The 24,635-nt window shown below is 38.3% G+C and overlaps 1 protein-coding gene across 1 annotated transcript in view; it reads right to left on the reverse strand.

Annotated features, from left to right (window-relative positions):
• RGS22 (regulator of G protein signaling 22) overlaps positions 1-24,635 on the reverse strand; it is a 354,545-nt gene that overhangs the window by 159,605 nt on the left and 170,305 nt on the right. Inside the window, exons 18-19 of the mRNA XM_053715916.1 lie at positions 15,171-15,329; positions 7,911-7,979 (exon numbers count right to left, since the gene is read on the reverse strand). Of these exons, the coding sequence (XP_053571891.1) occupies positions 7,911-7,979; positions 15,171-15,329 (228 nt within the window). The remainder of the gene's footprint in view (positions 1-7,910; positions 7,980-15,170; positions 15,330-24,635) is intronic.

The following is a 24,635-nucleotide window of genomic DNA, read 5'->3' on the forward strand; positions in this document are numbered from 1 at the left end:
ACTTGCTTTTGTCTCTTTATGTAATGCCAGAGAGAGTTGAATACATTGAGACCAGGGCTCTGTGGGGACCATATCATCACTTCCAGGACTACTTGTTCTTTTTTCTGCTGAAGATAGTTCTTAATGACTGTGGCTGTATGTTTTGGGTCATTGTCAAGCAGCAGAATAAATTTAGGGCCAATCAGTTGCCTCCCTGATGGTATTGCATGATGGAAATGTATCTGCCTGTACTTCTCAACATTGAGGAGACCATTAATTTTGACCAAATCCCCAAATCCACTTGCAGAAATGCAGCCCCAAACTTGCAAGGAACCTCCACCATGCTTCACTGTTGCATGCAGACACTCATTCTTGTATCAATATCCAACCCTTCAGCAAACAAACTGTCTTCTGCTGCAGCCAAATATTTAAATTTTGACTCATCATTCTAGAACACCTGGTGCCATTTTTCTTCACTTGTAATGTCTCAAGAAGTCTGTGGAGAGATTCACTGTGATTAGGAATCACAACTGTGGTCTGCTCATGTATTGCAGAAAGTTAATTACTGTCTCTTTAAATAATTGGACAGGTTACTGAATATATCAAGGACAAGTACAAGCCTGCATATGTTACGAATTGGTCATTGAAATTAGGCTTATACTGAGCTGGTTGATTTAAATTGTGTTATTTGTCCTTTTGAAAATGCACTTAGGTATAATGAGGTAATATACATGGCTAGAAAATGTACCTTTGGGTAAGGATATACTTAGATTCTACAGATGCGAAGACATGCTTGTTTAATTCACTATGTAAATCCTGATGTATGTCAAATGGGCATGTTGCGAGTGATGTTTCTCTTTGAAATTGTATTTTTTGTTTGCCATAGTACCTCAATAAAAAATTATTTAAAAAAAAAAAAAAATAATTGGACAGAGTACAAAACAAAGATATTAAAGCTTTGTTGCTCAAAATTGTGGCAATCATTAATTGATATGTGAAGGAACACAGAGAATTCTTGCTACAATAGTTCTATTGCTTTAAAGTACATTGTAGCAAGCCTTGAGCGTTTAATCTTACTATAAGTGGCAGGAAGCATTTTTAACTAATAAACAGTTCACAATTCTGCAGTGGTTTACCTGATATCAGATTAAAATAAATATAGCGTGTATACACAGAAAAGAGTAAAGGGTTGCGGTTAAGCGCTTACCGTAGGAATGAAAATGTTTGACTGAGTAGCTTCCGGTACAAACAGCTGAGTGTGACGTCACAGTCCTCGGAGGAGAGCAGCAGAGAAGCCGAGACAATAGGAGCAGTTTGTGGAAGGTAAATATCGGTTAGTGTTTAGCTGAACAGTGACAGCACGGCTGAGAAAACAGGTCACAGGAGGCTCAGGGGTAGAATGGAAATTCTACAAGTGGCAATGATACATGCAGCTCCGGCTCACAAAGGCACTAACTATACTGAGTACAATACTGAGCAATGACTGTTCATTGGTGAAGGCCTTTTATATTAGATACAAGGGGAGGGAACTGATTCTTAAAGGGAAAGTACAGAGACTGATGATAGGGAGGTAATACTTGATTGTGTATGTTACATGACACCCCCCTAAAAGAGACCCACCACATGGGTCAAGGCCTGGGGCGATCTGGGTGACATCTGTGAAACAAAGAGACGAGATGTGGAGCAGAAACATTGGATGCAAGCCCCTAAGAATCCTCATCTGAGCCATACCCAGCCCAATGGACCAAATATTGAAGTTCACCCCTAAACTTATTTGAGTCTAAGATCGACTCAACATCATAAGATAGATCAGGTAGTACTGATGTATGTATAGAGCTTGAGGAGGTAGAAACTTGCCTAACAGGGGTATATGGTTTTAGTAGGGAGACATGGAAAGTGGGATGAATCCTAAAATGTCTCAGTAGATCAATAGTGACAGCATTCATATTCATGACATGTTTGATGCAGAATAGTCCAATAAATTTAGAGGTTAGTTTATTTGAGGGAGTTTGAAGTTTTAGATGTATCGTGGATAACCATACCTTTTCACCAATGATGCAGTTAGGGGATGGACGTCTCCTGAGATCGTAGTAGGATTTCTGTCTAAGTTGGGCAGTCTTAATGTTATCTTGAAGTACTTGGAAGTTTTGGGTGATTGAATTAGTCAGTTAATGATTGGTTACAGGTATTTCTACCAGGTAACATATGAAAGGTGGGGTGATATCCATAATTGGAAAAGAAAGGTGTCTGATGAGTAGAGGAACTGACTGAATTGTTAAAAGTAAATTCAGCAGAAGATAGTAATGTTGACCAATTGTCTTGTTGTGAATTACAGAAACAGTGGAGATTTTCTTCCAGCCACTGGTTGGTACGTTCTGTTTGACCATTGGTCTGAGGATGGTAAGCAGTGGAAAATTGAAGTTTGATACAAAGGAGACGGCACAATTCCCTCCAGAATCGAGAGTAACGTAATGTTAAGAGGTAAACCATGTAACCTTACAATGTTATCAAAGAATAATTGAGCTGTTTGGGATGCAGAAGGAAGAGAGCGGATTGGGATGAAATGTGCCATTTTAGTCAACATTTTCGCAACTACAAAGATAGTGGTGTAGTTGTTGGAGGCAGGTAGTTCTACTATGAAGGCTATAGACATATTTTGCCATGGTCTGTCTGGTATGGGTAAGGAAAGTAATAGACCATAGGGTTTTAATCTTTCGGTTTTAGTGGTAGCACATGTGGAACAACTTTTAACATACTCAATAGCATCTTTCTTTAATGGGGGCCACCAGTATTCACGTTTTATTAAGTTGTACATTTTTCGTTGACCAGGATGCCCAGCGAGAAGATTATCATGAGCTGCAAAAATGAATTTTAAAGTGTAATGATTTAGGAATGTATAAAAGATGTTGATGGTAATAGAGAAGTTTTTTATTAGGCAAATTGGAGTCTGATCGTTGTTTTCTTCTTTTCTCGAAAGGGCATCAGCTTTTCCATTCTTGCATCCGGGTCTGTAGGTGATTAAATAATTGAATCATGAAAAGAAGAAACTCCACCGTATTTGACGTAAAGTGATGATTTTGGTTGATTTAAGAAACTGTAGGTTACGATGATCTGTATAGATTTGGATTGGAAGTTTGGTAGCTTCCAGGAGATGTCTCCAATGTTCGAAAGAGGATTTTATTGCGAGAAGCTCTTTTTCTCCAATTGGGTAGTGAGATTCGGTGGTATTCATGACTCGGGAGTAGTATGCCACTGGATGTGTAGGGGCTGTTGTAAAGATCTTCTCTGAGATAAAATTGTGCTGAGTGCGTAGTCGGAAGCGTCTACCTCGAGTATGTACTGCAATGTAGGGTCTGGTAACTGCAATATGGGTGCTGTGGTGAATAAATGCTTGAGATGGATAAAGGCTTTGTTCGCCTCTTCAGTCCACCGGAATGGTCTATTTACTTTCTTAGTTAAATCCGTTAATGGTTTGGAGATGGCTGAAAAGTTCTTTATAAATTTTCGGTAAAAGTTGGAAAACCCCATAAATTGCTGTACCTGTTTCTTGTTTTCCACTGTAGAATTGTTCTAATTTTATCAGATTCCATTTCGATTCGTGTTGGTGATATGGAATATCCTAAGACATAAATGGAAGTAGTGTTGAACACGCATTTTTCAAGTTTTACAAACAATGAATGTTTCCTTAATCGGTTAAGGACAGTTTTCACGTGATTTATATGTTCCTCGTAGGTGAGGGAGTAAATCAAGATTTCGTCAAGATACAGTATATGACTATGTAGACATCTAGAATGTCTCTGAAGATGTCATTCAATAAAAATGTTGAAAGTTCGCGGGGGCATTGGTGAGTTCAAAAGGCCTAACCGTATACTCAAATAGTTTGTATCTGGTACGGAATGCGGTTAGCCGTTCAACGCCTTTTCTCATCCTCACCAAATTATATGCTCCGCGAAGATCTAACTTTGTAAAAATGGTGGCACCTTTTAGACTCTCAATTAACTGAGGAATAAGAGGTAGGGGATATTTGTTTTTTATAGTGCATTTATTAAGTTCTCTATAGTCAATTATAGGCCTCAAGGAATTATCCTTGTTTTTAACAAAAAAAATGGGCAGAAGTCTTCATCCAACCGGGCAGAAGTTGGAAGTTGCTGGGGAAGTGGAGTGTCTAATGAACCCCTTTGCTAAATTTTCTTCAATGTAGTGTTTTAATTTTTTTAGCTCTGGTTCTGAGAGGGGATATATGTGACCAGAGGGGATTGTGGAACCTTGGAGAAGATCAATAGGACAGTCATACTGTCTATGTGGAGGTAGGGACATTGCTTCCTTAGGTTTGACTATGTCTGTGTATTCAGAGTATTCTGCAGGTATGCTACAATCATTAGACAAGCATAATGTGCTATTAGTAATACAATTGTTTTTACAGTATATGGAGGTGAAGTGAACTGAGGAGTCGGACCAATTGATCAGTGGTTGATGTAACTTTAACCAACTTAACCCCAATACAATTCGAAATAAAGGAGATGCTATAACATCAAAGGATAGTGTTTCTGAATGGAGAGAGGGTGTTGTGACCAGGAGAGGGATGGTGTAGTGTGTTATAGGACCAGAACTTGTTTGATTGTGTACGTTACATCACCCCAGTTCCTGTGTTTTTGTGCATAGTTGAGTTGCTTGGCCTTGTTTCCACATTGTAGGTAGGCTTTTTGGCCTTAAGTCTTCCATGAAGACCACTTCTAACTAGACTTTTCCAGACAGTAGATGGGTGTACCTAGTTTCTGCCAAATCTCAGCTGATGGCACTGATGGACATCTTCTTTGATTGCAATTAAGTATGATATGGGAATGAAATATGATATATCTTTCACTTGCTGCACTAAGTTTCCTTCACCAACAACTGTGTCTACAATCCTCAATGTTGCCTGCTTCTTCAGAAGAGCTTAGACAGCACATTTTTTTTTGACATCAGAAATACAATATATACAGTACATTTTTTACAGTAAATCTGTGGTTAAAGACACATTTAAATAAGCCTAACCTCCATTATTTCTCCTATTATACTTGATATATCTTACAGAACTCAAACACATCAGGCTCTCAAAATACACGGGGCCATGAAAAAACACGCATATCAGAGAATCCAAATATTACAAAAGGGGTAGTAGGGTGGAGGTTAAAAATTAAAATAACTAGTTGGGTGTGTAGATAAAAATTAAAAATAAACTCTAAACGGTACTCACATGCCTACTAAAATCTGACATTATAACAATCCTCATGCATGGAAATTTTCAAATTCCTTGTAAATTAAAATCAACACTCTTCAAATGAATGTCCAACTGCACTAACCATTTAATTCCGAGGTACTGGAAGAGATAAAAAACACCCTTTTTCTCAGAGTGGGTGAATCTGTTCTCTTACACTCTTAGGTTTGAAAAAGCCCATTACACCTTTAAAGGAAAATAAGACATTGAGTTTTATTGGACCCAATGGCTAAATTCTTAAACATATCAGCCAATAGGATTGAGCTCGCATTCTATTGGCTGATTGGAAAAGCCAATAGAATGCAACTCAATCCTATTGGCTGACTGCATCAGCCAATATGATTTTTTCACCTTTAATTCTGATTGGCTGATAGAATTCTATCAGCCAATCGGAATTCAAGGGACGCTTTCTTGGATGACATCATTTAAAGGAGAATTCATTGTTCAAGAAGCCGTCGATTGAAGAGGATGCTCCGCACCGGATGTCTTGAAGATGAACCCTCTCCGCGCCGGATGGATGAAAATAGAAGATGCCGTCTGGATGAAGATAGAAGATGCCGTCTGGATGAAGACTTCTGCCCGGTTGGATGAAGACTTCTGCCCGGTTGGATGAAGACTTCTGCCGCTTCGTTGCTGATGGATGTCGGGTCTTCAAAAACTGTAAGTGGATCTTCAGGGGTTAGTGTTTTTTTAAGGGTTTATTGGGTGGGTTTTATTTTTAGATTAGGCCTTTGGCGGAAAAAGAGCTAAATGCCCTTTTAAGGGCAATGCCCATCCAAATGCCCTTTTTAGGGCAATGGGGAGCTTAGGTTTTTTAGTTAGGATTTTATTTGGGGGGTTGGTTGTGTGGGTGGTGGGTTTTACTGTTGGGGGGTTGTTTGTATTTTTTTTACAGGTAAAAGAGCTGATTTCTTTGGGGCAATGCCCCGCAAAAGGCCCTTTTAAGGGCTATTGATAGTTTAGTTTAGGCTAGGGTTTTTTTATTTTGTGGGGGGCTTTTTTATTTTGATAGGGCTATTAGATTAGGTGTAGTTAGTTTAAATATCTGATAATTTCTTTTTTTATTTTGTGTAATTTAGTTGGGTTTTTCTTTGTAATTTAGTTAATTGTATTTAATTTATGTAATTGATTTAATTGTAGTGTAAGGTTAGGTGTTAGTGTAAGCCAGGTTAGGTTTTATTTTACAGGTACATTTGTATGTATTTTAGCTAGGTAGTCAGTAAATAGTTAATAACTAATTAGTAACTATTCTACCTAGTTAAAATAAATACAAACTTAGCTGTAAAATAAAAATAAATCCTGAGATAGATACAATGTAACTATTAGTTATATTGTAGCTAGCTAAGGGTTTATTTTATAGGTGTTTAGTTTTAAATAGAAATTATTTAGTTATTAATAGTAGGTTTTATTTAGATTTATTTTAATTACATTAAAGTTAGTGGGTGTTAGGGTTAGACTTAGGGTTAGGTTTAGGGGTTAATAACTTTAGTATAGTGGCGGCGACGTTGGGGGTGGCAGATTAGGGGTTAATAAGTGTAGGTAGGTTGTGGCGACATTGGGGGCGGGAGATTAGGGGTTAATAACATTATGTAGGTGTCTGCGATGTTGGGGGCAGCAGATTAGGGGTTAATAAGTATAATGTAGGTGTCGGCGATGTCGGGGGCGGCAGATTAGGGATTAATAAGTATAATGTAGGTGTCGGCGATGTCGGGGACGGCAGATTAGGGGTTAATAAGTGTAAGATTAGGGGTGTTTAGACTCAGGGTTTATGTTAGGGTGTTAGGTGTAAACATAAATTTAGTTTCCCCATAGGAATCAATGGGGCTGCGTTACGGAGCTTTATGTTCCTTTATTCCAGGTGTTAAACTTTTTTTCAGCCGGCTCTCCCGATTGATGTCTATGGGGAAATCGTGCATGAGCACGTAAAACCAGCTCACCGCAGCGCTGGTATTGGAGTGCAGTATGGAGCTCAATTTTGCTCTACGCTCACTTCTTGCCTGCTAACACCGGGTTTTTGTAAACCTGTAATACCAGCGCTGTAGGTAAGTGAGAGGTGCCAATAACTTGCAAGTTAGTACCGAGCAGCTCTTACCGCAAAACTCGTAATCTAGCCGTTTATTTCTTATTAACAAAGATAATATACTAAATAAATAAACTCTACCAGGAGTCCCAAGACCAACATGGCAAGTTAGCATATTTTACATGTGTACAGATATATGCACATTGAATGAGGCCTAAATATTGGGATCCATAATACCATTGTGTGTGTATATGTAAACTGGCCTGTTATTAAATTTAAGACCCTCAATTCCATGTAGAGTGGGGATAGATGTTTTGCATTTCGGTAAAACATTTAGAGGCATTTATTTAGTTGCAGGCCTTACTTATATAGATACTCATATATGCTGAAGGTGACACCAAAGTGATATGGAAATCAGTACAATCCTGTTTATATTTGAGTTGCAAGAATATATCAGCAGCAATGTAATCTAGACTTTAGATTGGACAAGATAAACTATGATGAGTCCTTTGTAATGTCTATCTGGTGCTTGAACACAGAAGTATATCAAAACATACAAAAAGAAAACAGAAAAATCATACAACACCAATATCTTCATAGAAAGCATTGAAAAACTTGCAAAATAATGTTGTTTTTTTAATTGTAGCACCTTACCTTCCAAACTCCAATTTTTTTCTTGTTTGTTTGAAATATTATATCTTCTGCAACATCCTTCATTTGTGCCTTCATATAAAAAGACATACGATATTATTAATATTAAAGGGACAGTCAAGTCAAAATGAAACTCATACATATAGGGCATGCAATTTTAAACAACTTTCCAATTTACTTTTAACATCAAATTTGCTTTGTTCTCTTGGTATTCTTTGTTGAAAGCTAAATCTAGGTAGGCTCAAACTGATTTCTAAGCCGTTGAAGGACACCTCTTATCTCAGTGCATTTTGACAGTTTGTCACATTTAGACACTGCTAGTCAGCACTGATTGGCTTAAAAGTCTGTCAAAAGAACTGAGATAGGGTGGCAGTCTACAGAGGCTTAGATACAAGGGGGCCTATCTATCAAGCTCCGAATGGAGCTTGATGCCCCGTGTTTCTGGCGAGCCTGCAGGCTCGCCAAAAACAGCAGTTATGAAGCAGCGGTCACAAAGACCGCTGCTCCATAACCCTGTCTGCCTGCTCTGAGCAGGCGGACAGACAGACATCGCCGGAATTCAACCAGATCGAGTACGATCGGGTTGATTGACATCTCCCTGCTGGTGGCTGATTGGCTGCGAGTCTGCAGGGGGCAGCATTGCACAAGCAGCTCTTGTGAGCTGCTGGTGCAATGCTGAATACGGAGAGCGTATTGCTCTCCGCATTCAGTGAAGTCTTGCGGACCTGATCCGCACTGTCAGATCAGGTCCGCAAGACCTTTGTTAAATAGAGGCCAAGGTAATCACAGAAGTAAAAAGTGAATTGGTTATGCAAAATTTGGGAATGGGTAATAAATGGATTATCTATTCTTTTAAATAGACTGTACCTTTAATATTTTTCCAAAACAATAATTTATCATGACATTTTGGTAGACTGTAGGGAACTTTTCAGCACTTTTCAATGAGCTTTTTTTTTAATCTATGAGTACATCCCTATTAATAAACTATGTTTAAAGCTTCTGTAGTGACAATACAATTCTAGAATTTTAAAAATAAGTTATATAAACTTAATAGCTACAACAATTTAACTCATACACATTTATTTCACTCTATTCACCTTAGGCCTCTCTAAACATGATTTCTCAATACTATCTCAGATATATTGATATATTTGTTGGTTAACAATTTATTCAAGATAAATAGAAATATATATAAAGTTATTACGCCATTGTGTATATATAATGTATATTAATAAAATGACACAAAAAAAAAGATTTTCTGAGTTAATGTATATGTTATATTCATATATATTTATGTGTTTATATGTGTATATATATGTGTATATATATGTGTATATACATATATATTTATAGTAATAACATACACTGAGATTACGAGTTTTGCGGTAACAGGGGTGCGTTGCTAAGAAGCATTTTTTTTTTCAACGCTCCCTTAAGACAATGCTGGTATTACGGGGTTTTTTAAACCCGGCGTTAGCCGCAAAAAAGTGAGCTTAGAGCAAAATTTAGCTCCACATCTCACCTCAATACCAACGTTGCTTACGGTAGCGGTGAGCTGGCAAAACGTGCTCATGCACGATTTCCCCATTGGAAAAAATAGGGCAGATTCAGCTGAAAAAAAAACCTAACACCTGCAAAAAAGCAGCGTTCAGCTTCTAACGCAGCCCCATTGATTGATGGGGAAATAAAAGTTATGTCTACACCTAACACCCTAACATGAACCCCGAGTCTAAACACCCCTAATCTTACACTTATTAACCCCTAATCCACCGCCCCCGATATCGCTGACACCTGCATTATATTATTAACCCCTAATCTGCCGCTCCGGATACCACCGCCACCTACATTATCCCTATGAACCCCTAATCTGCTGCCCCCAACATCGCCGACACCTACATTATATTTATTAACCCCATAATCTGCCACCCCCATCGTCGCCGCTACTATATTAAATTTATTAACCCCTAAACCTAAGTCTAAACCTAAGTCTAACACCCCCCTAACTTAAATATAATAAACTTAAATATAATTTAAATAAAACAATATAAAATTACTACAATTAAATAAATTAATCCTATTTAAAACTAAATACTTACCTATAAAATAAACCCTAAGCTAGCTACAATATAACTAATAGTTACATTTGTATCTAGCTTAAGGTTTGTATTTATTTTAACTAGGCACAATAGTTATTAAATAGTTATTAACTATTTAATAACTACCTAGTTAAAATAAGTACACATTTACCTGTAAAATAAATCCTAACCTAAGTTACAATTACACCTAACACTACACTATCATTAAATAAATTACCTAAACTAACTACAATTAAATACAATTAAATTAAATAAACTAAAGTACAAAAACAAACACTAAATTACAGAAAATAAAAAAATAATTACAATTTATTTAAACTAATTACACCTACTCTAATCCCCCTAACAAAATAAAAAAGCCCCCCAAAATAATAAAATTCCCTATCCTATACTAAATTACAAATAGCTCTTAAAAGGGCTTTTTGCGGGGCATTGCCCCAAAGTAATCAGCTCTTTTACCTGTAAAAAAAAAATACAATACCCCCCCACATTAAAACCCACCACCCACACACCCAACCCTACTCTAAAACCCACCCAATCCCCCCTTAATAAAACCTAACACTACCCCCTTGAAGATCACCCTACCTTGAGCCGTCTTCACCCAGCCAGGCACAAGTGGTCCTCCAGAGGGGCAGAAGTCTTCATCCGATCCGGGCAGAAGAGGACCTCCAGACGGGCAGAATGCTTCATCCAGGCTTTCTACCATTCTACCAGCCAATAGAATTGAGCTTGCATTCTATTGGCTGATTGGAACAGCCAATAGAATGCGAGCTCAATCCTATTGGCTGATTGGATCAGCCAATAGGATTGAACTTCAATCCTATTGGCTGATCCAATCAGCCAATAGGATTTTTCCTACCTTAATTCCGATTGGCTGATAGAATCCTATCAGCCAATCGGAATTCAAGGGACACCATCTTGGATGACGTCATTTAAAGGAACCTTCATTCGTCGGGAGTTGTCGGAAAAAGAGGATGCTCCGCGTCGGATGGCTTCAAGATGGACCGGCTCCGCTCCGGATGGATGAAGATAGAAGATGCCGCCTGGATGAAGCCTTCTGCCCGTCTGGAGGTCCTCTTCTGCCCGGATCGGATGAAGACTTCTGCCCCTCTGGAGGACCACTTGTGCCTGGCTGGGTGAAGACGGCTCAAGGTAGGGTGATCTTCAAGGGGGTAGTGTTAGGTTTTATTAAGGGGGGATTGGGTGGGTTTTAGAGTAGGGTTGGGTGTGTGGGTGGTGGGTTTTAATGTGGGGGGGTATAGTATTTTTTTTTACAGGTAAAAGAGCTGATTACTTTGGGGCAATGCCCCGCAAAAAGCCCTTTTAAGGGCTATTTGTAATTTAGTATAGGGTAGGGAATTTTATTATTTTGGGGGGCTTTTTTATTTTATTAGGGGGATTAGATTAGGTGTAATTAGTTTAAAATTCTTGTAATTATTTTTTATTTTCTGTAATTTAGTGGTTTTTTTTGTACTTTAGTTTATTTAATTTAATTGTAGTTAATTGTAGTTAGTTTATGTAATTAATTTAATGATAGTGTAGTGTTAGGTGTAATTGTAATTTAGGTTAGGATTTATTTTACAGGTAAATTTGTACTTATTTTAACTAGGTAGTTATTAAATAGTTAATAACTATTTAATAACTATTGTACCTAGTGAAAATAAATATAAACCCTGAGCTAGATACAAATGTAACTATTAGTTATATTGTAGCTAGCTTAGGGTTTATTTTATAGGTAAGTATTTATTTTTAAATAGGATTAATTTATTTAATTGTAGTAATTTTATTTTGTTTTATTTAAATTATATTTAAGTTAGGGGGGTGTTAGGGTTAGGGTTAGACTTAGGTTTAGGGGTTAATAAGTTTAATATAGTTGTGGCGACGTTGGGGTCGGCAGATTAGGGGTTAATAAATGTAGGTAGGTGTCGGAGATGTTAGGGATGGCAGATTAGGGGTTAATAAAATGTAACTAGTGTTTGCGAGGCGGGAGTGCGGCGGTTTAGGGGTTAATATATTTATTAAAGTGGCGGCGATGTCCGGTCGGCAGATTAGGGGTTAAAAACTTTATTAAAGTGTTACGGTGTTAGCCCATAAAACTCTTAACTACTGACTTTTAAATGTGGTAGGAGTCTTGACAGGAGAGGGTCTACAGCTCACTTCTTCCAAGACTCGTAATACCGGCGTTAGGTAAGTGCCATTAAAAAGATAGGATACGCAATTGACGTAAGGTTATTTGCGGTAAGCTCGAGTCGCGGAAGAAAAGTGAGCGGTACACCTGTACCTGCCAGACTCGTAATACCAGCGGGCGTTAAAAAGTAGCGTTGGGACCTCTCAACGCTGCTTTTTAAGGCTAACGCAAGACTCGTAATCTCGCTGATAGTTCCCCATAAACCGCAATGTAAAGGCACTTTTCAGTGCCGTTTCTTTTCTAACACCTGCCAGCTGTTAACTTTAGCCCTCAAAAACTGCTTAGTGCAGTAAATTAAACGAAATAAATAAAAAATGCTACAATATTTTATTTTTGAAAAGGCACGCTACACTTTTTTGGGGGTCAGTTGGGGCACTTTTAAAAAATTAACCTGACCTCTGGTTACTTTTCAGAGCGCCACTTGTAATTGCTGGTTATTTATTACACTTCCACAAACGGGCTTATTTGAACGTTTGCGGACGCGCAACTTTATTAGCGCGCCACTTGTAATCTAGCACAAAATGTATTCATTAATATTTCCTTAATGCCAAATGAGTACCAACATGCAATGGTTACCATTAAAAGGCATACAATACCATGTGGTGTTTCTGTTTCCTTTCATCTTCTACAGATTACTGATCCCTGGATCTTGGCCCATGATCCATTCACAGATAGCTGCCTGGACCTGGACTTCACCTAAATAATCTGTTTATAAAAATATACTCTGATATACCGGACTTTTCATTTTTACCAACGTAGTGTGGCTGAATTGTGTATTATATTTTCATATCCAAATTTGTATACTCACTCAGTTATCACACTGATCTAGGGTGCCCCCTATATATACTGTACATATATTAAATGTTATTCAAAGTTGCAACCACTGCCACAATAAAGTGCTAAACACATGTGCACACTGATGAAGTCATACCAGCCCACCTGGATTTACTCTTTAACAAAGGATACAAAAAGAACAAAACACATTTGATTATAGCAGTAAATTGGAAAATTGTTTAAAATTGCATGCCCTGTCTGAATCATGAAACTTTCATTTTGTCTTTACTGTCCCTTTAAACAGGTGTAGTTGACTGGGGGTTAATAACCTAAAACACAGAACTAAAAACATTAATTTTACAGTTTAATCCATTAGATGCCAGATCCATTTATTAATATAAATAATGTTTATGATTCCACAAAATGAGTAGAACCTTTTACTATGTATAGAACAGAAAAGTGAGTGAGACTATGGGGCTCGACAGCATGCGTCGGCATGTATCATTGCACAAGAATTTCGTGTGAAATGCTTGTGCAATGCCGCCCCCTGCACATTCGCAGCCAACTGGCCGCTAGCAGGGGGTGTCAATCATTCTGATCGTATCCGATCAGGATAATTGCTATCCGCCACCTCAGAGGTGGCAGATGAGTTAAGGAGCAGCCGTCTTAAGCCTTAACTTAACTTTAACTTTCCTTAACGTGTTTGTTTCTGGCAAGCCTGAAGGCTCGTGTGGAAACCTCTGCATTCACAGCATTATAATTCGGCCCCTATGCGTAAAATCTAATATTAGCATTTTTGTCTTTGTATTATTTTACATTATGTTTTAGTGATGTTTGTTTTTGTGCTCATCATGTGATAGTTTGATTTGATATATTTTGTATGTTTATTGTTATTAACTAATGGTGTATATTATTTATTCAATACATAAATATATTTGGAGATGATTGAAGCAGTAAAGTCAAAATAAAACTTTCGGGATTCAGATAGATCCATGCACTTTGAACAACTTTTTAATTTACTTCTATTAGGTTTAGGAGTAGTAATGGATTACTGGGAGCTAGCTGCTGATTACTGGCTGCACATATATGATCCTTGTCATTGGTTCACCCAATGGGCTCCATTTATCAAGCAGTGGATGTTGCTTCAGAGGCCCATTGTTTAAGGCTTGCCTGAGACGAAAGTTAACCTGTCCACCACCTTTTTAGGTGGCGAATTGAAATCCTACCGATCAGGATGATTGACAGCCTCTGCTAGCAGATGATTGGCCGCCAGTGAGCAGGGTGCGGCATTGCACAAGCATTTCACCAGCAATGTTTGTGCAATGATAAATTGTGGACAGCATGTGCTGCCTGCATTTAGCGATGGTGAGTGGACAGTCCACTCGAAAAATGATAAATCAATCCCTATGTGGTCAGCTAGCTCCTAGTTGTGCATTGGTGCTCTTTCAACAAAGGATTACAAGAGAAAGAAGCAAATGTGATGATAGAAGTAAATTGGAGAGTTGTTTAAATTGTATGCACTTTCTGAATAACAAGCTAAATTTTGGGTTTCATGTCCCTTTAAATAATTTTTAGACACATGATTATGACATCCTACTTATGTCAGCTCTACTTCACCCCTCTGAGAAATAATGGGCTATGCACATACAAAATGCATCAGGTGTTCTTGGGGATATGCTTTTTCATGTCCAGTGATTTAGAATCAATCTACCGTTTACGGCATCAGCCGACTACTGCAATAAACTATTATTGAGAGCTACATAATGTTAAGCGATCGTTAGAAACCAATAACAATTACATATTACATATTTATTGATCACGTTAAATAGTTGTATTAATTAACACTTTTCTTCCATTCAATTTTAATCACAAAGCATTAAAAAAAGCAAAAAGTTACAGAAAGTATATTGTACAAATAAATAAATAAATGGTCTCATTAATTATGAAAATGGAGTCACATTTTAATAGAATTACCGACCAATACCATTGTATTTTACTGTAAAAATAAAAGACTGAGATTGTAGATTTAAAATGTATGTAGTTTTAAATGAACTGCTATTTTTATGCTCTCAGCTAATATTATTAATATTTGTATTGCTATTCTTATATATTAGCTAATGTTTACATTTATTAAATTTTGTAAAATGGGCATTCCTTTTAGAGTACTAACAGGAAGTCCATTACTTTACAAGATGATCATCTTACCTGAGCTTTCCAACGTTCTCTAAATTCTTCAGTTGCTAGGAACAATGGAAGCCACTTCTTCTCTATCCTCATTCGGACATATTTCTGAATTTCTATGAGAACGTTGGAGGAAAGACGATCATGTAGTATTCTCCCCCAGCCACCAGCCAATTGCATGACCTATAAATGTAGGTTATTTACAGGTTAAAATAATCCACATACTCACAGAAAAATAATCCACATATGCACACAAAAATAACAGACTATGTTATACAAATATACCAATTTCCAATAGTTCCTAAATAGAGGTAGGTCCTATGAAAAGAAAATGAACATATGAACAGTTATAAATCATTATTGTTTTTTTAATTCAATTGGCAGACATTTGTAATGAATTATCAAGATTTTGAAAACAAACAAAAAAGAAAAACATGACCAATCAAAGCTAGAGAACTCGACCATGTTATAGAGTATGGGGTATATTTATCATAGTGCGAGCGGACATGATACGATGAAGCGTATCATGTCCGCTGCACATCGATAAAAGCCGACAGCATACGCTGTCTGCATTTATCATTGCACCAGCAGTTCTTGTGAACTACTGGTGCAATGCTGCCCCCTGCAGATTCACTGCCAATCAGCCGCTAGCAGGGGGTGTCAATCAACCCAATCGTATTCCATCGGGTTGATTTCTGTCCGCGGCCTCAGAGCAGGCCGACCAGTTATGAAGCAGCGTTTCCATACGGAGCTTGATAAATCGGCCCCCAAGAGTTAATTTTAAAATATTTAAATATTATTTTATACTTTTTCCTTATTGAGAATTCAAAAACTACAATGCAGTCTTGGAAACACAAAAAGCAGAGTGGATGTACCTAATTTTGTATATTATTATCATGCTTCAAGGTTAGCTCAGACAACCACCTTGACATAAATTTTAAAAGGACATTTCAGTCACTTATGGAAAGCACATCTTTCTTCAAAGTATTTTTTTTTTTAACAATATCTATTACATTTTGAAGCCTATCTAATTAGCTTGCAGGCTTGGTAAAACCACCATCTAGCCAGTAGTTAAGTCTGGGGCAGATATAGATGCAGTCAAATGAGAAGCCACTTATAGACATCCCAATAACTTATTCTGCTTCTGCCAAGACATATATTTTGTTGTGAAAATCTGCTAGTGGCTCTTCTGTTCAGGCACTTCATCATGATTATCAGATTAATGTGAAAAAAGTGTACCATTCAGTGATAAAAAACAAACTATTACACTGAAGATCTTCCTTAGGCATAAGAAGCTCTTAGAGTAAAGTGGTTCTAGCTGAACTTGTTAGTAAGTCACTTTATTGCAGTAGATACACAAAATTGTCTATGTTGAACAAAACATCTATGATTAGTAACAGCTTTCCATGTAGAATGAAATTTTTTGTGTACATTTTCCCCATTATATTGGTTCCTAAGACAGCCTCTCTGGGTTAGTCTACCCCATATTTTATGACCTGACATTCTAAGGTAGAGACAATCCTGAATTTATTCTATTTGCATAACATTTTCCCAGTCACACTTAATTTACCTGCAAGATAGTCCAATTTAGGGCCAGATTACGAGTTGAGCGCAAAATATCGCTTACGCGAAAGCGATATTTGCTCTCAACTGAGTAATACCAGTGCACGCAAATGTGCGCTGGTATTACAAGTGAGGTGCAATGCGAACGTGACCTCGCGCTAGAGCGCTTCCCTAGGCTCCAATGGGAGCCTTGTTCTCATGCCGCCAGACACGGCATGAGAACTAGCGCAGCGAAGGGGGAAAGTCGTGCAGCGATGGGCAGAAATTTTAAATATATATGTATATGAATATATACATATATATGTAAGTGTTAATATGTGTATATACACATATTAACACATAAATATATATATATATATATATATATATATATATATATATATATATATATATATATATATATATATATAAAAGTTTATACATATATACTTACAGGAAACACATAGTTCCCATAGAACGCAATGTAAAGGCACTTTTCAGTGCCATTTTTTTTTCTAACACGTCTCAGCCGCCACTTTTAGCCCCTTATAACTGCTTTTTACAGTTACTTTATTAAAAAATAAAGATGCTACCATTTTTATTTTTTAATAAATATAACTATATTGAAATTTGGCCCAATTGGGGAACTTTTAGAAAATTAACCAGAGATCTCATCTATGGTTAATTTTCTGAGCGCTAATTGCTACCGTGAGCTTGTGATAGCAGTAACCAGCCACTTGCCCTAGAGATGCAATCTTGTAATGGTTTGAGCTGGGCTGTGTGGCTGCTTATATCGATTGATTCCTTGAGCTTATAGTATATTTGTGGCAACTAACACACTTGTACATATTTTTAATCCAAGTTTTAAGCACACCTTTTTTCTTTATTTACACACAGTGTCATACACTTTTTAATAGTTTATATAGTTAAAGTTAAGTTTTATTATATCCCTGACTCTGTTGTTCTCCTCTGTCCGCATCTAGGAATTGTTTCTTAATATAAACTACCTTTGAGTGCTGAGTTACTGTCAATCTTTTTTCTTGTAATTTGAGGAAGCGTTTCTTTACAGAAAGGGTGACTGATTAATGGAATAAACTTCCACAAGAGGTAGTAATGTCAATAATGTACTTTTAGGAAATATCAGGCAGACTTACTGGGCCTATGGCTCTTATCTGCTGTCAATAAATATATATATTTAGAAAAATTAATTCCTAACACTCCTGAAAAACATGAGACCATGACAGCATGTCTCTAGTAAATTTACCAATTCAATTATTACTTAAAGTGATTGTAAAGTTTAATGAATAAGTGCCCCTTAACTAAAAGTGATCTTAAAAACAGGGGCACTTTCATTCATTAAACTTTACAATGACGCTTATTTTTTTAAATACATACCTTTGGGGGAAGGGGGGGGAAGGGGGGCAGAGCTCACTGCCAACATAAACGGTTGAAAAAACTGAGAGCTCCGTCGAACAGCATGCTACACTAGCACTTTCCTGCATGTAGAGCCAATCTAACATAGAGCTCAGCAGCCTTAAACTAACACCTGCCTACTCTGGACCAATGATGCCTCACTAACTACACAGATCCGTCGCGAGATTGGTGATATAGCCAAACGCCTACGAAAGTCACCGGACCCACTGGCCCTCACCGCAAGCTACATTTGCGAGTCTGAACATCAAAGATCAGGTGAGCAGCCAGCCAACACCTCGCTTTGGCTGCAACTAATAAGACCCGCTTCAGAAACCCGGCTATAGAGGTGCGGGAGGAGACAGGGGTATAGGCCCTAGCAAGACGACGCAAAACTGTGCACATAACGAAGGCTCCTGTGACCTATATAGATCTCGGAGGGGACAAGCTGCAAGCCATTAAGATACCAATAAGTAGCACAAAAAGGGGATCATAATCCACTGCTCTAGTTAAAGGACATTATCTACCGTGAATCACTGCCAAAACAGGTAGTAGTTGCTCATATTGGCAAACAATACATCTATCATATTTCGGCTGCATCACTCTCACTAAGCTAGTGATACCCATACTTTACTGCAATCTAAGCTTTAATTGAAGAGCTGCCCCTGAAGCTTAATTATAAACAGCACAAACTACCAAGGCCTTACATATAACTTTCCTTACACAAAAGAAGGCATACCCATAAATCCTCACGACCATAATGGCGGCGAGAAAGGCCACTAAAGAGGATAAGGGACCCAAACCTGCTACAAATGCAGCAACTAAATTAAATTCCTACTTTAGAGCAATAAGCTCCTTGCAAGAAACAGACGCGGACCAAGAAACTGACGAAATAACCAGCGCACAAATATTCACAGAAAACGCCTCTACATCAACCGATAAGACTCCCTTAACCAAAGCAAACATTAGCTTGTTACCTACTAAGGACGATTTTAACACCTTCTTACAGCAAGTGGGTAAAATGTTTAAAGAAGGCCTAGCCGAAGTCAAGAAGGACATAACAGACCTGGGGGAGCGTATTGAATACAAAGAAGAACAGACTAATGAACTCATAAACACAATGGACAACCATGCTAAATGTCTATCGACACAAGACTCTCAAATCCAACAGCTCAAATATCAATTGGACCTCGATAATAGAGGGAGGCACCAAAGCCTCCGTATCAGAATGATCCCTGAGACAGATACTGCTGAACTATTACCACAATACTTGCAGAGGCTCTTCCAATTCCTAACAAAAGATGACTCACTTCCTTCAGTACAAATAGACAGAACCCATCAGGCATTTTGACCGAAACCAAGGGAAACAGAACCACCAAGAGATGTAATTCTCAAATTTCATAAATATCAAGAAAAAGAGCAAATCTCCCAAGCTGCGAGGAAATGTTCACCTCTTCATTTTGAAGGACACTCTATACAGATCTACACTGACCTAAGTCCTATGACTCTCAGTAACAGAAAATAAGCTAAGTTCCTTGCTGAGCATCTCAGAGATCTCAAGATCCCATATAGGTGGGGATTCCCATTTTGCATCAGAACGATCAAAGACAACAAAACTGCCATATATAAGACCAGTGAAGATCTCAAGGAATTCTGCAAGCTTCTAGATATTCCCCTACCATCTCTGCCGAAACCTCAGGGACAAATCGCATCCCAGAAAGAGCAACCTGAATTTCCACCACAACCACAAAGAGCATTGTGGAATAAAATCAATAGAAAATGCCACAGGAATCCACTGGCCCCAACATCAGGAACTCTGGAACCCTACGACGCAACCTGAACACTTCCAGACTCAAATGTCTCCAAATAATCCAATAGAAGCTAAATTAACCTTATGCCTAAGGACAGGCAGTATCCTTTTGAAACATGATTCATTGAGTATTTTCTAAATACTCATAAACTTTTGAATAAAACCAATTGTAATGTTTAACCTTATCTTCTTTTCTAATAAATACCATAGATAAGTTAAGTCAACCTTAACGAAACATACCACACATTTCATACCCTTACATGCATTTCTCCACATTACATACCCCCAACGCTCCATCCACCAATCACTCCCCTCACCCCTCCTCCACACATGCTAAACAACAAACTAGTTCAACTATGCACATGCTGACCACACATATTACTCTCTCCTCATGACCCTTAGCATAGCTGAGAAAATGTACCTACTCTTTAGTTACCTCCACTGGTTGCACCACCAACATTGGTTGGATGGTGCAGATGTTGTTATTTATATGTTCTAATGTTGTTTTGTTCTTGTTTATAATTAATCTGTTGTATTGGTACTTTGAAATCCTTAATAATGGGACAGCCACTAATACAGAAGTCTGTATTTCATGTATAGTCGCTCCTAGGTACGTTACATCACCTACTTTGATTATGTACTTCCTGCACTATGGAGCTGGTGAGGAACCTCCACCTACCCCAACTACAATACCTATTAATACTTATTTAACATGGCCCTATTTGTAAATTGTAAAGGTCTCAACTCACCGACTACACGTTCTATCACACTAAATCACTTCAAAAAACTCAAAGGAGACATAATTTTTGTGCAAGAGACCCACTTTCCCAGAGAAAAAACACCTAGATTCTCCTCTTCTGACTATCCCATGGGATATTTCCACACACACCCCACAAAGAAAACCCTTGGAGTAGGAATACTCTTCCACAAACAAATACAATTCAACTTAACAGATATGACGACCCCAATGGATGACTTTTCATTTTTACTGGCCTCCTCTTTAACATAAAAGTAACGTTAGCATGTGCCTATGCTCCTAATTTAAATCAAAGCCGATTCCTCAAGAAAACTAGTGATAAGCTGCTTGAGTTCCAAAAAGGTACACTTATCATGGGAGGAGACCTTAATGTCACTCTCAACCCCCAGATAGACAGTTCTTCTACTAGAAGATCCCAGAGTTACCCCAACCACAAATCGCTTCTACATAACCAACTCACAACAGAAATCAGAAAGGCCTTGGTTGAGTACTTCCGTCACAACACTAACACTGTAGATAAAGTGAGCACCCTTTGGGAAGTGCACAAAGCTGTAATTCGAGGAAGCTTTATTCAAAATAAGGCGAAATCCAACAGAGCTCGTATTCAAGAATACAATACCCTCCACCAAGCCCTCAAACTAGCGGACGACCTCCATAAACTACACCCACAAAGCACAGCAACCTTAACTAGGCTTACCTCAGCTAGGTCGGCTCTAAATACCCACCTTCAGAGAGAAGCCCACAAAAAAGCCCTCTTCCTCAAGAAAATGTATTTTCATGGAGGAAACAAAGCAGGAGCACTTTTGGCAGAAGCCTTGAACAAAAAGACTTCTAAACATCAAATAAATAACATAGATGATGCACAGGAGAAACAGGTACATGAATCACCTAAAATAGCGAAAGTCTTCAGAGACTACTACGAGCACATGTACAATCTATCCAAATCAAGGCCAACCCCTAACACAACAGAAATCAATACTTATTTAAAGTCCATAGACCTACCCAGGCTTAAAACGCATTAGATGACCCTTGGCCATCAAGGATTTGCCATCTGGTAAAACCCCCGGACCCGACGGTCTCAGTAATAAATACTATAATACTTTCAGTGACCTCTTAGCCTCACAATTGCTCTCCTTGTTCCAGTCACTAGATAAATTTGAACAACTCTCATTAACAACCAAGGAAGCCCACATATCAGTCATTCCTAAAGCCGGCAAACCATTGAACTCTCAGAGAAGTTATAGGCCCATTTCCCCCCTTTAATACGGACCTTAAAATCCTTGCAAAAATTATTTCCAACCGCATAAACCAAATACTCCCATCTCTAATACATTTGGATCAGGTTGGATTTGTACCAGGTAGAGAGGCAAGGGATAACACGATCAGGGCCCTCCAATTGATGGAATATGTCAAAACAAACAAAATCAAAACTGTCTTCTTATCCACAGACACAGAGAAGGCCTTTGACCGTCTCAACTGGTCCTTCCTGTTCCTAACCCTTCAAAAATGTGTCTTTGGAGACAAAACCTTAAACAGAATTAAAGCTCTATAAAATATCCCCACTACTAAAGTTAGATTAAATGGAGTCCTATCTATTCCAGATCGGAAACGGTACACGTCAGGGTTGCCCCCTATCACCTCTTTTATTTGTGCTTAGTGTAGAAGCTCTTGCAGCCCGAATAAGACAAACCTCTGAAATCAAAGGAATCCCCGATGGAATCAATAATCTAAAATTCTCACTCTACGCAGATGACATCCTGCTATCCCTTGCCTCTCTTAATACCTCACTTCCAGCAGTAACAAAGGAATTTGGCCTCTTTGGTAACCTCTCCTATTTCGTGATTAACTATTCCAAATCAGAAATATTGACTATTAATCTGCCCAAGTAACAACTAGCTGACTTAATGGCAACAAGCCCTTACAAACTGCAACCCAAAGCTCTAAAGTACTTAGGGATCAACCTCACTCCGAACCACAAACTATTGTTTGCACTAAATTATAACTCCCTTTTTTCCACCATCCGATTGAACCTGGCTTGATGGTCAAGCCACCCATTCTCCTGGTGGGGGAGGATTCAAACTCTAAAAAAGACCACATTATAGAGAATACTGAACCTTCTCCAAGCATTACCATTACCAATACCGCCTTCCAACCTGAGGAAATGACAAAAAATGTTAAACTTATATGTTTGGGGATCCTATAGTAAACATGAATACACTATACAGACATCAAGCAGAAGGTGGACTGGGACTACCAAATCTGGATGTCTACTATAAGGCGAGATCAATCCAAAGAATACTAGATTGGCACAGAAACGCTCAAACAAAAGCCTGGGTGGTCATGGACTCTCATATCCTTCGAACACCTGACTTAGGAGCTCTATGTTGGACTCCCAGAGCGGACAGACCTGAAGCAACAAAACACTACCCTCTATATCTCAGTGTCTTCTCGAACTGGGACAAAATTCAGAAATCTCTACCTCACATATCCACACCTAGATCACCTTTTTCCCCAATATCTCCCAATGCTGAATTCCTAGGAGGCCTAGACTATGAAAGCCAGACACATACACACAAAGAGATAGGCCTCACTACTCCTATATGCAAATTGTTAAAAGACACACACCTAAAACCATGAATGGTTTTAGGTGTGTGTTAACAGGTATTCTTAATGCTACACCTACTTGGCACCTCTGTACATAAACAAGATTGGAACAGACAATTAACACCTTTTGAAACTACATGCTAAGACTTTTCTAATGACGGACAGAAAATCATTACTCCCATCCTTCTCACACAAATGACACCTTGAACTAGACACAGTCTTAGACCACCAGACGTGGAAACGAATCTTCCAACTCACTAAGAAAGCTTCTACATCCACAAAATTACAAGAGTTAAACTACAAAGTCCTATCGAGATGGTATTTGACGCCATCCCGCCTTAAAAAGTATATACCCGATCACCTCAGACAAATGATGTAGAGGATGTGGCTCGAAAGGAACCATGGTCCATATGTGGTGGTCATGCCCCAAACTAACCCCCTTTTGAGAGGCTTTGGAAAAGTACTTTCAATTATTGATATACCCCCAATTCACACTAACCCCCATTATAGCATTACTTAAATCTTTCCTCCATAAAATCTGTAAGCTACGTACCCGCGTACTACAGTTCTCACTGAACTCAGCTAAGATCCTTATAGCTAGAAATTGGAAAAAGCCCCTTGCCCCCACAACACAAGAATGGATCTTTCATGTAGAAAATTCCTTAACACTTGAAGAATATGGGTATTTTAGAACCCAAAGATTAGATACTTTCGCAGACATTAAGTTCTGCTGGGAAACTGCTCTATACGAGTACTTAACCCCCGAGGGTACACCCGCCAGCCCTATGTATAGCCCTTTGGGTAACCTGTGACAGTTTAGAATCAAAGGCCTGTTTCTTTCGGTTGGAAGTAGACATTAATCTTTGTGGCCTTGTCACCCCTCCACCATGAAGTCAACAGGAGACAAAGGAACAGGGACTCTAGAGACTGCCCCAAACGACACTTTCAAAGTTTGAGAATAACAGATGAAGACCCCTTGACACCACCATCTCAAGGAACTTAAGAAGCAATGACAGAGTTTTTATGTACCAATGCACTGTTTATTGTTTACTTGTTTGCTGTTTTATTGTTGAAACATCAATAAAAAAAAATCATAAAAAAAAACAAAAAAAACAAAACTTACCTTTGCTTTATGGTAAACATAACACCGATCCTCCGCCCGCAGCTCCTGCGTTCTTTAGCAGATCGATGACGAATCCGGCTTCCTCCATTCATTGTGTGCCCCCTTTGGTGTCTAGCTCGTGAAGCACGCAACGATTGGAGGAAGCCAGATCATCATCAATATGCTAATGAAAGCAGGAGCTGCGGGTGGAGGGTCGGCATTATGTTTACCATAAAGCAAAGGTATTTTAAAAAATAAGCGTCA

Source organism: Bombina bombina, chromosome 5 (genome assembly GCF_027579735.1).
Source record: "Bombina bombina isolate aBomBom1 chromosome 5, aBomBom1.pri, whole genome shotgun sequence".
Lineage (NCBI taxonomy): Eukaryota > Metazoa > Chordata > Amphibia > Anura > Bombinatoridae > Bombina > Bombina bombina.